General features: G+C 37.1%; 2 protein-coding genes across 2 annotated transcripts; one reads left to right on the top strand and one right to left on the bottom strand.

Annotated features, from left to right (window-relative positions):
• The first annotated feature begins 1,776 nt into the window (after positions 1-1,776).
• LOC147290485 (uncharacterized) lies at positions 1,777-5,683 on the top strand. The gene is made up of 2 exons (XM_086234774.1): positions 1,777-4,565; positions 5,025-5,683. Exons 1-2 carry the CDS (start codon positions 2,642-2,644, stop codon positions 5,177-5,179), a joined length of 2,079 nt encoding a protein of 692 aa, XP_086090900.1. The 5' UTR covers positions 1,777-2,641; the 3' UTR covers positions 5,180-5,683.
• Positions 5,684-6,219: 536 nt separating this feature from the next.
• SPA1 (SPA (suppressor of phyA-105) family protein) lies at positions 6,220-13,479 on the bottom strand. The gene is made up of 8 exons (XM_086234773.1): positions 12,715-13,479; positions 10,646-12,132; positions 10,257-10,414; positions 8,445-9,297; positions 8,105-8,251; positions 7,663-7,980; positions 7,510-7,569; positions 6,220-7,173 (listed from the first exon to the last, which is right to left on the bottom strand). Exons 2-8 carry the CDS (start codon positions 12,056-12,058, stop codon positions 6,982-6,984), a joined length of 3,141 nt encoding a protein of 1,046 aa, XP_086090899.1. The 5' UTR covers positions 12,059-12,132; positions 12,715-13,479; the 3' UTR covers positions 6,220-6,981.
• Between the last annotated feature and the right edge of the window lie 1,371 nt (positions 13,480-14,850).

Raw genomic sequence — 14,850 nt, 5'->3', positions numbered from 1 at the left:
AGTTGTTGGAAATATATTTAAATAAAAGCCAAACGATATAGTTTTCGACATGAGTACATTATCAACAAAACATCAATAGAGCATCAGATTCCCAGATAACTGCATACCCAAATAAGAAATTTGATGTCTACATGGATGAAATTAAGCTCGATCACATCCTCTTGATGATTGATGTGGAGGGTTCAATTACAATCAATGCAATTAACTCACAAAACCCACTTTTTCAATATACCTATGTGGAGTTATTAATGCTTAGAAGTATAATCAAAATCTTCTTAAAGCCTTAAGTGCCTCTATAAGCTTCAAATTATTAAGGCAGTAAACACCACATGGCTAATTAAAGTAAACATCATACTACTAGTAACCTCACAACAACAACCACATTACCATAAATGCTGCGTCACATATCACACGTGTCCTGCAAGTGAACATTTCATATATATGGTCCTGATATGGATGCGTATGCCAGGCTCATACAACAACAACAAATTGGGCACTAAGTCACAATCAAGGGCCATAAACTTGCAATCTTAAATAAAGGTAAGCAAAACTCAAAGAGTCAAGGACAATCAGAAAAGTATGGTTTTACACAGGTCATCCAAAAAAGAATGACTTAATTAGAACCACAAATCTGATACCATTGTGACTCCAACGAGGAGCATTGGGACACCACCCAACTAAGCAATCACTAGGACATGCTTTCCAGAGCCTTTAATTAAGGGCACAAACCCGGCCAGGATGACCTTTAAGCCTAATGGCATGCCCATCCTACAAATGCAAGCAGATGACAAATTAAAGCCAGGGTTCAAACCCCAGCATTTGGGGTGGGTAAGGTGCCTACCATATGATATTGTAGGTAAAGCAATAGCAATTCCCAGTATTATGTGAAAGAATATAATATAATTCCATTTTCATGCAGAATAAATTTATTAAATAAAAAGAGGATCATCACTAGTCATAAGGAAGAACAGATATTTATGACGGAATGAAGAAACACAAACTGAGATCCTTTGCTGACATTGTATGGTGGCAACCACGGCCGCCATCACCCATTGCACACACCCAGAATTGGGGTGTTGCGTTAGCTTGCAATGCCCACTTCAATTCTAGAGGCATAGCCAAAATCAACAGTCTTGCTCTCCAAAATTAACTCTCTTTTTTTTCTGGTAATCGAGGGTGTCATGTGTCAGCTTTCGAGCATTAGACTAATCCCTTGGGTTGGTCAAAGACAAACAATCCACACCGGACCTAGGAGATTCACATGAGATTTTACCTCCTTTGCTGCCCAACTCCGTTGAACTAGAAACTCAAATTAGAGTGTCTGGGTTTACAGTGGGTTTACAGCTACACCTCTAAACCAATTCCTCCAACACTTGGAGTTCAAAATTAACCTTTTCTAACACCCTTTTCTCCATTTTAATGGAAATAAAATACACCTAGCTTGTATTGTTTGTATTCATACTATAGAGACCAAAAACGACATTGTTTTATGACTTGCGATTTAATATTCAGGATTTACCTGATTTACATTAGAAAGATAATTAAATGGAGACTTGAAATAAGGAAATTTAAGCCATAAACATAATATAAGTACATAAAATATAAATAAGATTCAGACCGCCTAATTGAATCTATAGTTGCTTGGTCACCACTAGGTCAAGAAATTTCAAACCCCCACAGTTATTAGTTATTACTACTAAAATTTTCAGAAAATAAAAGGAGAAAAATTACCTTAAGTAATGATCATTTTAGCTAGGGCTTAACAATATTGTTACATATAAATTATAGTTGGAATCTAATACATTGGTGTTATTTTTCGCCAGTAACATTTTCATTAGCGTAGTTCGAAACTAATTGGTCGAAACTGGAGGGTTGAAGATTATTAATTTTTAAACTAATTAGTGTAAGAAAATAATAGAGGAATCAAATTTTTCTTATTTACTTTGATAATGGAGAAATTTACTTAATTACTAAAAGAAAACATTCTGAAAATAAAAGGCGCGTGGCAGTGTTAAAATTCTGTTAAAACGGTTAAGGCATTTTCTAAAATAGGAAGGGGAGAGACGAAGGTGGCGGGAACACTTGGACGGAGAAGCGCACACAAAGAAAGGAAAGTTAGTCTCATCAAACCACCAGCTTCTGTTGGACCAACACATAGCTCTAACTACACAACACATTCCCAAATTCCAAAACTTTCTAACCAAAAACCAACAACACCGATCATCAACCCACCACCACCATTTTCATACTCATTAATTTGCTCTGCTGCTTCTAATTTTTACTTCTAAATTGACTGATACTTTGATTCATTTAACTATTCGACTGGCTGGGTACTCCAACCTTGCTGGGTTTGGCTGGGAAATTGTTTTGGTTGTGACACCGAGCTTTTGATTTTTGCATTCCTTGCTTGGTTGCTGAGAAAACTCAACTGGGTACATTTGATTCTTCTGTTTCCCCGCCGGATTTGCAAGAATTTGTCTGAAAAAGACATTTTTCATCGACCATTGTTCTATGGCTATTCATATCTAGCACCTTCTTGTGATCATTGTTTTTCTTTCATTTTCTTTCTCTGCAGTAATGGGGTTCTTGTAGATTTCTTTCGGAAGTTTCGATTTGCAGATCTTTGTAGTTGAGTTCTGAAATGGATCAATTTCGAAAGATCGGAGAGGTGTTGGGAGGTTTGAAGGCCTTAATGGTATTCCATGACGATATCCAAATCAATCAAAGGCAGTGCTTTTTGCTGCTTGAAATGTTCAACTCCACGTACCAAACAATTGCAGAGGAGATGAGACATAATCTGAGATTTGAAGAGAAGCACAGTAAATGGAGGATTCTTGAGCAGCCGTTGAGAGAGCTCATAAGGATATTCAAAGAAGGAGAAGCCTACATTAGACAGTGCTTGGAAACCAAGGATTGGTGGGCCAAAGCCATTACTCTCTATCAGAACTCGGATTGCGTTGAGTTTCACATCCATAACTTACTTGCCTGCATGCCAATTGTCATTGAAGCAATTGAAATGTCTGGAGAAATATCAGGGTGGGATCTGAATGAGATGAAAAGGAAGAAAACCGTGTATTCGGATAAGTACAAAGAAAAATCCAGAGATTGGAAACTTTTCCAGTGGAAATTTGGGAAGCAGTACCTTATTACTCAAGATTTCTGCAACAGGTTTGGCACGGTACCAAAAGAAGATAGATGGACTCTTGTCAATAACATCAGAGAAAAGGAACTCTTGGGTTCAACAAAGTACGAACGACGCCTCACAGATCTCCTCATTAAAAGCTTTGATGGGTCAGAGACTTGGAATGGGAAGCTCTTGCCTACTTCAATCCTGGTGGGGTCTAAGGATTACCAGATGAGGAGAAGACTAGGGGGTGGAAGCCAGTATAAAGAGATCCTGTGGTTGGGTGAAAGCTTTGCCTCAAGACACTTCTTTGGGGAAATTGAACCCCTTCTGCCAGAGATTTCTTCATTGTTATCTCTTTCCCACCCCAACATAGTGAACTTCCTTTGCGGGTTTACAGATAAGGAAAAGAAAGAGTGTTTTCTCCTTATGGAACTCATGAGTAGAGACCTCTGCAGCTACATCAAAGAGATTTGTGGCCCCAAGAAGCGGCTTCCATTTTCTCTTCCTGTTGCTGTTGATCTGATGCTTCAAATTGCAAGAGGAATGGAATATCTACACTCAAAGAAAATCTACCATGGAGATTTGAATCCTTGTAAGATACTTCTTAAGCCAAGAGGCATCTCCACAGAAGGCTACTTGCATGCAAAGGTTTCAGGTTTCGGTCTAACTTCTGTGAAGAATCCCACCCAAAAAAACCCTTCAAATCATAATGAAAGTCTACCTTTCATCTGGTATGCTCCAGAAGTTCTGGAAGAGCAAGAACAAACAGGAAATACTGAGAAAAAGTACACAGAAAAGTCTGATGTGTATAGCTTTGGAATGGTTTGCTTTGAGCTTCTGACGGGGAAAGTACCTTTCGAGGACAGTCATCTTCAAGGGGACAAGATGAGCCGAAACATAAGGGCAGGGGAGAGACCGCTGTTCCCATTCTATTCTCTGAGATGTGTGACCAACCTCACAAAGAAATGCTGGCATGCTGACCCGAATCAACGGCCAAGCTTCTCGTCCATCTGTAGGATTCTTCGCTATGTTAAAAGGTTCCTTGCAATGAATCCTGATTATAACAGCCAGCTAGACCCACCAATAACTTTGGTAGATTACTGTGACATTGAGTCAGGCATTCTGAGAAAGATCCCTTCTTGGGGGAGTTCTGATCAAACACCAATCTCACAAATCCCCTTTCAGATGTTTGTATATAGGATTGCAGAAAAAGAAAGAACTGCTGCAAACCTGAAAGATACTTCAGAATCAGGAAGCGATGGGGCTTCAATGTGTGGGGATGAATATGTGACCACAGTAGATGATTCATTCCCGTCAACACCTGAAAGGAAGTGTTCAGCTTCACCTGATGGGAAGTGTCCACCTTCACCTGATAGTATCAACAAGAAACTTCCCTACTTGAAGAAATCTTCAGATGTGAAAGTCAACAGACTACCAGGTTGTCCTAATCACATAACTCATATATGCCTGATTGTTTTCGGAGAAACAATTAGTATGTATTACCGTTAAGATGTTAATGCCTAAAACAGCAGAAACTAGACACACAAAATAGTCTAGACACAAATTCAACAGACAATAATTAATTAGATATAAGGAACCTGAACCTTGTACAAGATTAAGAAATGACTGTTAACAAAAGAGTAAACATAAAGAAAGACTAGAAGTATTATAGTAGTCTGCATATAGCATATGCATGTTGTCATCGATATGCATGTTTCACTATCCTTGCACCTGTTAACATTTTTCTAGGGGAACATATGCATTAGCAGTGAACACAACTCTACTATTCTAGTATGGTAGACATCATTTTAATAAGATAGTTAGGTGGTCAATCAGAAAACAAGATTAATTCTTTCATGCTCGTGTGCACTAACGTCTTCTGGCTTTGGTTACACAGGAACACCAAGAGGACGGTCTGTCAGACCTCCACAGATTACCCCTAATGGTCGTAGTATTAGTATAAGAATGAGTTCAGAGAGCCAGCTAATGGTGAAGAGTCCAAGACTACGAAGATCATCATCCGGACATGTCTCAGATTCTGAGCTCCACTAAACGTTGATGTGTCATGCATTGTATCTACAAATTATCTAGCTTCAGTCTAACTTTCACAGTCTGTGGATTGCTAGATCGAACATTAAGAGAAAGCACAGTTCAAGATAAAGCTGAAACTAAAGCGTCATTGATCTAATTTGTGAATAAGGGTAGGAAGAGTTTAGCTTGCTCTGACTGACTACATGCATCTGTATCAATAGTAAACTGTGTTTAAGAACCACAGTTTAAAATGTTTGAAGAACAGAATTCTTTCTGAACAGAAACTTAAATGTAAAGAAGGAATTCCATACCAGGAGATAAAGATGGAGGAAGAAGAAGGTTTTTTAAGGTCCAACAGTGAGGGGCAAGAGTTGCAAGACCATTGGAATTCCTTTTCAGAGTCAAAACAAGATATATCACTCAGAGCAATCTTTTAGCGGGTAACTCTACAAAGAGTCAGTTGCTGACTTACAAGGTTGGGTTATAAAGAACTGAATATTTGTATAGAATACATACTTATGTGGCAAAACCTTCTAATGAATATACCTTGAAGGTTTGTAGAGAAATTATCTATGCAAGGCCTCCATTGAGCTTAATGCAGACAAACTTCAGCAGGGATGATCTCTGACAGAAAATTACAGCAAATTTAAAGGCAAGAAAGAGACAATCTCAATTCATTTCGGCCAGGGGCAAGGCAAAAGAAGATATTGCATATATGAGAATGATATGCTCTTATTGGTTATATGAGTCATGATCAAGGGATCCCATTAATAGTGTAATACTGAAATGATCAAAAAATGCAAAGCATTTCAGAAATGGAAAAACTTTAATCGAATCATGCAAATAATGAACTGGAAATTTACATCTTATTTTTCATTTCTGCTTAAATAATTTCAGCAATACTTGAATTATAATAATTTGGAATTTAGTTGTTTTAAGGTATACAAATCCCATCAGCATCATGACCAGCGACTCTGGTAAAACATACCTCACTCCTGAAACATTGGACGACTGCGTGCCTCAGACACATACATATAGAGTTCCAAGGAGCGATCACAATAAAGCCATAAACTTGTTTTAAATTACTGGAAGACTGCATATCTCAGCCACAAAGATGTACAGTTCTGAGGGGAAATCACAGTAAAGCCATAAATTTCTCTTAAAATTTAGAGTTCCAAGCATTTAGATCCATATACTGGTATCTGTTCATTGGCGAATAATTACTAGTACAGAATCTATATGCCTTGAGAAATTCTTGATAACACAGCTTGCCAACTTCTGCCCACCTTCATGATTAACTTGTCCAGAAAAAGCTCTGGGAATAAATAATAGGAGCCATTTAGTTAATATACAATGATCTTTAGTCACTCAAAACCTCTAGTTTTGGAGGTGGACCAACTCATACATTGCCTTTGCACTAGTGATTTACATGAGTATCTGAGATCCATTCAGCTCTGACATTAATGCAAAGTTCAAAAATGTCATAAATGGAAGAAAAGAAAAAACCACTTCTAGAATTAGCTATAGAACAAAGATTCATGAAGTTCAATTATCAGTATCCGCAGGTAAATTGATTTCCTCATGAAGTTCAATTGCCAGAATCAGCCGTTAATTGGTTTCTTTTATCTGTGCATTCCTATATGCACCCAGGACACACAGGGCTGGTTCTGTTAAACTTCTGTTCACATTGTAGTCTTCAACCTGACTAGTTTCTGCTTCCAATTCATATTTTCATGTCAAGCAGACAGTAAATTCAGGATAGGCAAAAAATGTGTTGGGACAGAAACTATTCCTTGGATGCTCTATGGAGAACAACCTTTTACTTACACCATCCGCAATAAGCTCAAAGTCCCACTTGAATTGGCAGCAACAACTATGTTAGACTTTCTTCTCCAACAGACACTTGAGACAAACTGTCCACTATTATCACCAACCTCACTTCCAGAAACAGGATCAATCGACCCAAATTTGTGAGAAGTGATTGGCATGGGTAGACATCTGTAATAACTATAAACCTAAAAAGGGAAAAACAAAGAGAGGGCGAGAGAAACGAGTATGATTAGTTAAAATTTCAATAGATATGGTCCATAATCACGTATTGGTTTAAAATAAAACAGAAAGTTGTGGAACGCTTGGAGGATGTCATCTTGGGGATTATTCATGAAGGAACATATCTTTTTGAAAAGAAAACACTACATTAGGCAGACCCTTCACCCTCACATGCTCATTCTGGTACAACATTACATGGTTAAAGGTATGACTATAGGAGGCTCCAAGAAAACCAGCCCATTATTGAAAAAAATAATACTGATAATAACCTAAGTTATACTTGAGAATAAAAAAATTTGTACCTCGTTAGTTTCTGAACCACAGGCTATGTATCCATCCGAAACAGATAAACCCACAAAATTCTGAGCAACCAGAACACAAAGAGTTAGAACTATTAAAGCATTAAAACACAATAAATGCTGAAAAAGTCATATAGCTAGAGTAAAGTAACCAACCTTCTCATTAGTATGACCACTAAAAGTTAAGGTGCAGGCATTCGAGGACAACCCAGTTGAGCTAGATTTGTTAAGATCCCAAAGCTTCAGAGTGTTGTCTGTGGATGCAGAAACAAGGGTTTCTGCATCTACAAATTTTACATAGCTAACAGTTTTTCCATGACCAGCAAAAGTGCACCAAGGGATTCTAGTATGCCGAAGATCATAGCCGTAGGTCTTGTAATCGGCAGATCCAAAAACCAAGAGATGAGAAGAGTAAGGAGAGAACTGGACACAACAGACATTAGCAGGGTTCCAAATCGTGCATATTGAACTTTTCTGCACAAATAGCATTCAATAGTAATTATCATAATTTTGTAGCACCCGCAATGATAACTCAAGTTCTTGAAGATGCAAATATCTTGCATGCTAAGGCTATTTTTTAAATCATTAGAAAGCATACCTCATTAACATTCCACAGTTTCACAGAAAAGTCATCACTTCCACTAGCAAACTTTGTTGGGTCAGCTTGAGAAAAGTCGACAGACCAAGCCCTCTTTTGGTGCTCTACATACTGTGAAAATCCTTGACCAGTGACTGCATCCCACATCTGGACATCATACATGAATACAGCATTTATCATTGGTAAAAAAAACAGATTTACTAAAGACTTATATTACTGGCCTCAAATGAAAGTACTAACTCAAAGCTTGCACAGGCAAGCACATTTGGCATTTATGTCTGGATGTTCATACGTGTATACATGCTATTAGGTAGAAATATTTTGATTGTAAGAGGCACACCTGTACCACTCCATCATAATCTGTTGATGCCAGATAGTTCTTAAAATAGTTGTTCCAGCAAACACTTGTCAGCTTGGATTTGTTTAACATCTCAACTACAGGGTAATGGATATCCAAAGAGCTGTCTACAAGGGAACCAAAATCAAAGATCTTGATTTTCTTTGATACTCCAGCTGTAGCAATGTAGTCCTCATCACGGTCTAAACTTAAAGAGAAAATCACATTGGTAGAGTTGAGAAGATCTCCATTTCTTAACGTCCCACATAATTCAAACTTGCTATGGCGGGCAAACTTTGAAATGCCATCAAAAAAGGCTCCAAGATGATCACCTGATTTCTGATTGATGCCTGAATCCTGAGTATCATTTCTCACATGACGCCACTTGTCTCGATTGTTTAGCACATTTTTGTCAGAGCATGCTACAGGAGCAATTTCCATTTGCCGCATATGGGATCTCGTGGAGAAGTAAGCATCCTCTAGCTGACTGATATTTTTCATCAGCTGTGTCTCATTCATATTTGACACGGTAAATAATCTAGAAGAAACACCTGAACTTATAGGGTCTTCAAGACGGAACCCCTGTTCTCTTTCACTGGAAAATTCCTTGTGTGCCAAGGAAGAATCTGAGGATGCCCCTGATAAGTGCCTCTTCCTAAACTTGTTTATATCTTCTTCTAAGCATCTTATATCTTCAACTAACTTAGAGGCACGCTCTTGCTTCCTGTCTTTTAATGAGTTAAGAAAACAAAGTAATAGCTCTGATTCAGCATCACGATCATCTTCAAAATTTGAGAAATCATCACAACCATACAATTCTTGATATCCACCTATCAGTTCAGACTGCAGGAGTTCTCTGTTGCACATCAGAAAATACAAAATTCAAAATGTTCCCATTCAAACATACTTCATTGGCCAGGAAATAAAGAATTTTCCATCAGATCAACATACACTACAGCTATTGATAGTGCACACTGTTCCCCCCACCCGCTCCCATGGTAGTAGGACAAACCACCATAAATACCTTGACATTTGAAAATATGTCCTCATCAAAGTTTCATTAATTGAACTTTTATTTGTTTTCTGAATTAGTCTATTGCATTTACTATATCTAAATGATCCTTAGATGAATTCCAGGTCTCTTTTATGAATTAAAGCCTTTGTTCCTCATCATGACTGCCACTACAGACCTGAGACCTCAAATTTGCAAATGAAGGAACATTACAGTGTGCACGTGCTTTTGTACTTATAGGTAAGAGATATATACTACAAGTAAAGCACCTCACCACTGGAAATGAAAATTGGAAATCTCCCATCAGACAAACAAAGCCACTGACAAGTGACAATTAAGTAGCCTAGTTAGGGCCTTGTTGGGCCCAGATGGGTGTGCTACAAAAATAGGCAAGGCCATAGACTTGCAGCTACCATGTCAACTACCATAAGGATTTTATCCGAGAGTAATTCCCATCTGCACTAAGGAAAAAGGCTAGGATTTTGTTCTAACTTGAATGACACATATGATGAGCCTTTGCCTGAAGGCTCACAAAAGCACCATAAGGAAACAAACAGCATGCCTTGCATAATGCCTACTACCCACTGCAAAGCAAATGGGTGGCTGAATAACAATAAGTATAAGGTTTTAAGTTGGATTTGGATAGGTTATCCAAGAAAAGGAAGGTAGCCTAGGAATAATTGCTAGCATTATAATATAGACTATATATATACCAATGCCTTGATTTTTCATCCTTCTGACAAAGTTAATAAACTATGGTAGAAGGCAGTAAATGAAAGAAATGATGATGCAGATGGTGATACCTAGTTGTTGGACGAGCCAAGGGTTCAGGATGGAGAAGCAAAAAACAAAAGCCAGCTTCCTTTAGATTTTGTGAAAGAAAACTTGGTGGCAGAATTCGATCACGCAAATCCAACATCACTGCAGAATGCACCTCCCATGATTCAGAGCAGCACAGCAACTGACATAAACAGGCCACACAAATCATTAAAACTCCTTCTGACCAACATATCATTTTGATTCATCATTTCAAAGTCTTACTAAATTACAGTTTCATAAGTGAACAAAAAGTCTTAAATTATGTTACTTTAAATCAAATTATATAATAAAGTCATCTGCCAAGAAGCACAAGTTGTTAAAATCAGGTTTCAAATAATAAGAACTTGTGGAATAATTCAAAATATCTCCTCACCTCAAAAAGAAGAACCCCAAGGCCATAGATATTTGATGAAAGTGTGCAACAACCTCTCTCACTGAGCTCCTCAGGACTAGCATACCACTTCTCTTCCAATTGAAAATTTACACGAATGGATTGTTGTTGTACTGCAACCATTGTAGTTTGGTAGCTGGAATTCTTTTGATACTCGAGTTCACCATACCCAGAATTTTGTGGACCAGCTATGCAAAATTCGTGCTCATTACCTACTTTAGTTGCACAGCCTCGACTAGAGGTGAACTGAGGCTGCTGTTTAGCAGATACCACCTCTTCACTTCGTTTTAGCTTTCTTCCACCTAAAATACGCTCAGAACTTGCATCCTGCTCAAATGGCCTTTTCTTAATCAAATTTTGGTTCATAATACTATTTGATTCTCTCATGGCTGATGAACCTGTGTATTTAACCCTATTTGATGGCAATAAAATGAAGCGCGAGGGTCGTAAGTCTTGCAAGGCAACACCTTGAGAGTGTGAAAAATCCACTAACTCCACAATCTGCCTAAATATGAGCAGGCTTTCAACTATATCTACTTTGCGACGCCCAGGTTTAAGCCACTCCCTCAAGCAGATCCCATTACTGGTAGATTCTGGACCAGACCTATCAAGCATATGTGAACAAAACTGATCATTGTTGACAATTGATTTCAACCTTGCATCACAAGCTACCTCAGAAACACAACCCTGTTTTTTACCATTCTGGTCCATAACTGGCCTACCAAAGGCACTGCAAGATGAAATTTTGCTGATTCCCTTACCCTTCAAGGTTTCCTTTACAAGTAATTGAGAATAGCTATTAGTAGATTGGGTCTTCAGTTGTCTTTTGGCAATACTTAGCATATTGCTTGAGATGATCTTGCTGTCCCTAACCCTTAAATATGCAGAAATTTTCTCTGAGTCTTGCTCAAAGTGATTGCTTGACAAAGCCTTCAGACTCTGTATGCCTGAAGGCATTTCACTAAGCTCACCTCTGACTCTCAACAATATCTGATCATTGTCTTGTAATAAAGAACCACCATGGGAATCCTTACTTATAAATCCACTTGCTACCTGATCTGGATTTTCCCAACATCCCTGACTAGAACTAAGTAAAGCCAAATTTTGTTTCGTATAATTTTTCAATGGCAACTCGTCAACCACAACCCCAGTGTCATTTATGGAACACGAGCTCTTACAGGGGGGCTCGGATCCAGACAGGGAGGTTACACATCTACTCAAATCCTTGCCCTCCATTGTAACACTGCAATTATTGGGTGAGCTCTCTGGCCAATTGCTCCTTGACAATATGCACATCACTGGTGATCCCAACATATTTTGACCATCCAGTTTAAGAAAAGGATCACAATCCTTTTGCTTAATTTCTTCATTCCTTACTACACCATTTGCAGCCATTTTATCTATGAAATCCTCAATATCATCCAACTGCACTTCCTTCAATCAATATAAATAATATGTGGCGAAATGGCCTGTACTCATGTCAAAATTAAGAGAATCACTGATAAGGAACATAGATAATTTCATAATCAATAGGTCACAAACTCAAGAATTCACAATCAATGACTAGGAAAATTAATTAATTCTGGAGGTATCAAAATCAGCATGAATGCAACAGTACATCCTGGTTTCAAGAACATAAACCACATTTCTGTTTAGGTCAATTATGAGTAATAAATGGAACAACTACTCTGGCGCTTTAAACATGCAATCTAGACAACCCCATCAAGTCAAATATAGAATGTGCTCCATAAATAGTTTAGAGATTCATAATCCCATGAAGTAACAGAAAAACACTGTAAAAAAAATATGTTTTACATTTCAAAATTAAACAAAAGCAGACAAACAAACAGAAGAGAAACAACTTATCCGGTTAACAGTATCACACAGATGCATCATTCTTAACAGTCAAAACATCACCACACAGAATCCAAACATCAAAAGAGCACCAAGTTCTTACATCAGTGCCAACTAAATCTGAACACAATCGTGTGAAAAAACAAACAATACCCAATAATCTTAATCAAATTCAAACCAAAAAGAAGAAGCATGACCATTGAATCAAGCACCAGGCAATGTAGCAGTAAGCAAGCAAGCCAGGAAATCCCCTGCAAGCTCAGAACAGAGAGCCACCAAAAACTTGGCTGGAATAGAAAGCATCTTCTTTCTACAAACTAACGACAGCGAAACATTATATATAACAGTGACAATTGACAAAGAATAAGTGGCTAATCAATGTCTAAAATCTTTTACATGGTAAGAGACTAATAGGAACGTGAAAATCTTTCTCAATTTCTCTAAGCCACCCCATATTTTTTGAAAAGAGGAATTGTCTATTTAACAACTTTATATATTATTTTTCCATTTGGGTTTGGGTGTTGATGGTTTTGCATGTTTCCAACTCTCAGGTCTCTGGCAAAAAGTGCAACTAGGATATTTTTCTCTAGCCAGATACACGACTAGCTGATTTAGTTTACAGAAATGAACAATTATTTCGTTCTTATTACTAACTCTGCCATGTTAGGATCCTCGTGCAATTATACATATAAAATAGACTCGAAAATTTTAAAAACAAAATTTAACATTCTGCGGAATGTTTGAGAAACGTTTGAACATTCATAAATCAAACACTACTATAGCATAAATATCATATGTATAACTTAATCACATACCAAACTTTCTACATACAAACCTTGATACTCTATTTAGAGTAACTTATACAAACTTTATCTTATGCAAAACATTTTACGAACGTTAATACTCTATTTATATTCTTATATACAATTGCCTGACACTTTCAACTCGATCCTCATAATTAATTGATGATATTAATTTTGCAAGGTGTACTATCAACCCTAGTAACCTAGCAATTGTAAATGCAGCCACTCGTGGTTGTCTGCCAAACTTTGATAACAAGATATCCCCATTGTCGCATCCGTTGCAATGAAATTTGTGAAACAAATCTAATCAGTCCCACAGCTTTAGTAGGGGCATTTGCTGTAATTCAATGCAACTTTGGTGGCAGTGTACGTAGCAGCATACGTGTCTCAGAATGATTTAATTGGAGGAGGTTCAGTGAACCACGTAGTCAGTGAATGAGTGGCTTATAATCGGACGTCAAGGCTTAAGGTTGAGGAGCAACCATTGGTCTCTTGAAGGGTGTTGGAGAATACTTGATAGTCCTACCACCCATACTTTATAAATTTAAAGGTTTAGAAATTTATATTCAAAAATGAGCAAGTAAGTCAAAGTTCATGAATTAAAACTGTGTTTGGATGGTATATATGGTTGTTGAAAGTTTAAACTCCTTTTTTTAATTTATCATATTTTTAAGAGTGCTACTATTCTCACCCCCCATGTTCTATTTTTTCACCCATCATATTATTACACCCCTTTTAAAATTTTAAGAAATAATAATTCTCTTTTTTCACCCCATAATGTCCCTAAAATACTCTTATTAATAAACACTTTTTCCACCAAATTTCTTTCTCTATATTTTCTTCCATAAATCCTAAATTCTATTCACTCACCAAATTTTCAGCTCATATACAACCTCATACATACTCCTAGTGAGGGGCAGGGTTAAATTAACCCATAAATTGTAACTTTGTAATGTGCCCAAAAACTTTTATGTTAGGGTGAGATTGTGAATAAGAGAAGAAATTAAACAAAATAATTAAAAAAACAAGGGGCATTTGAGAATATGAATGATGGAGAGAAAATTATATATTTGAAATAATATTTTAAAGTCATATTGTGAATAAATCTCTGCAGAAGAAAAAAAAAATTATTGTTCATGAATCCAAAGTGGTTTTCCTTGTATATTAAAGTGTAGAATATGAAGAGAAGATGAAATGAGTTTAGGTGAGTATAGAGAAGTGGGTGGGTAAAATATCTTTTTGTTTACATAAATCTTTAGATGTCATTTCATAAAAATTAAACAAGTGATTAATATTTTTATAAAGTAATGGGTGAGAAAATAGAGCACATGGGTGAGAATTGTAGCACTCATTTTTTAACTTTCTTTAACAACACCAACAAACTATTGGTCTCGTAATAAAAATGGATGCACAATCTGTTATATACGTACTTTTCAGGGACTTCAATTAGGCAGCGCATCTTTTAGCAAAGAATTAAGAATAGGCCTATATTTTCTGATTTACAAATTTAGATTAAGAATGGTGCAAATA

This window comes from Dryas octopetala, chromosome 3, assembly GCF_963921425.1.
Source record: "Dryas octopetala chromosome 3, drDryOcto1.1, whole genome shotgun sequence".
Classification (NCBI taxonomy): Eukaryota; Viridiplantae; Streptophyta; class Magnoliopsida; order Rosales; family Rosaceae; genus Dryas; species Dryas octopetala.
The sequence above is the reverse complement of the archived record's forward strand: the minus strand, read 5'-3'. Positions and strand labels throughout refer to the sequence as shown.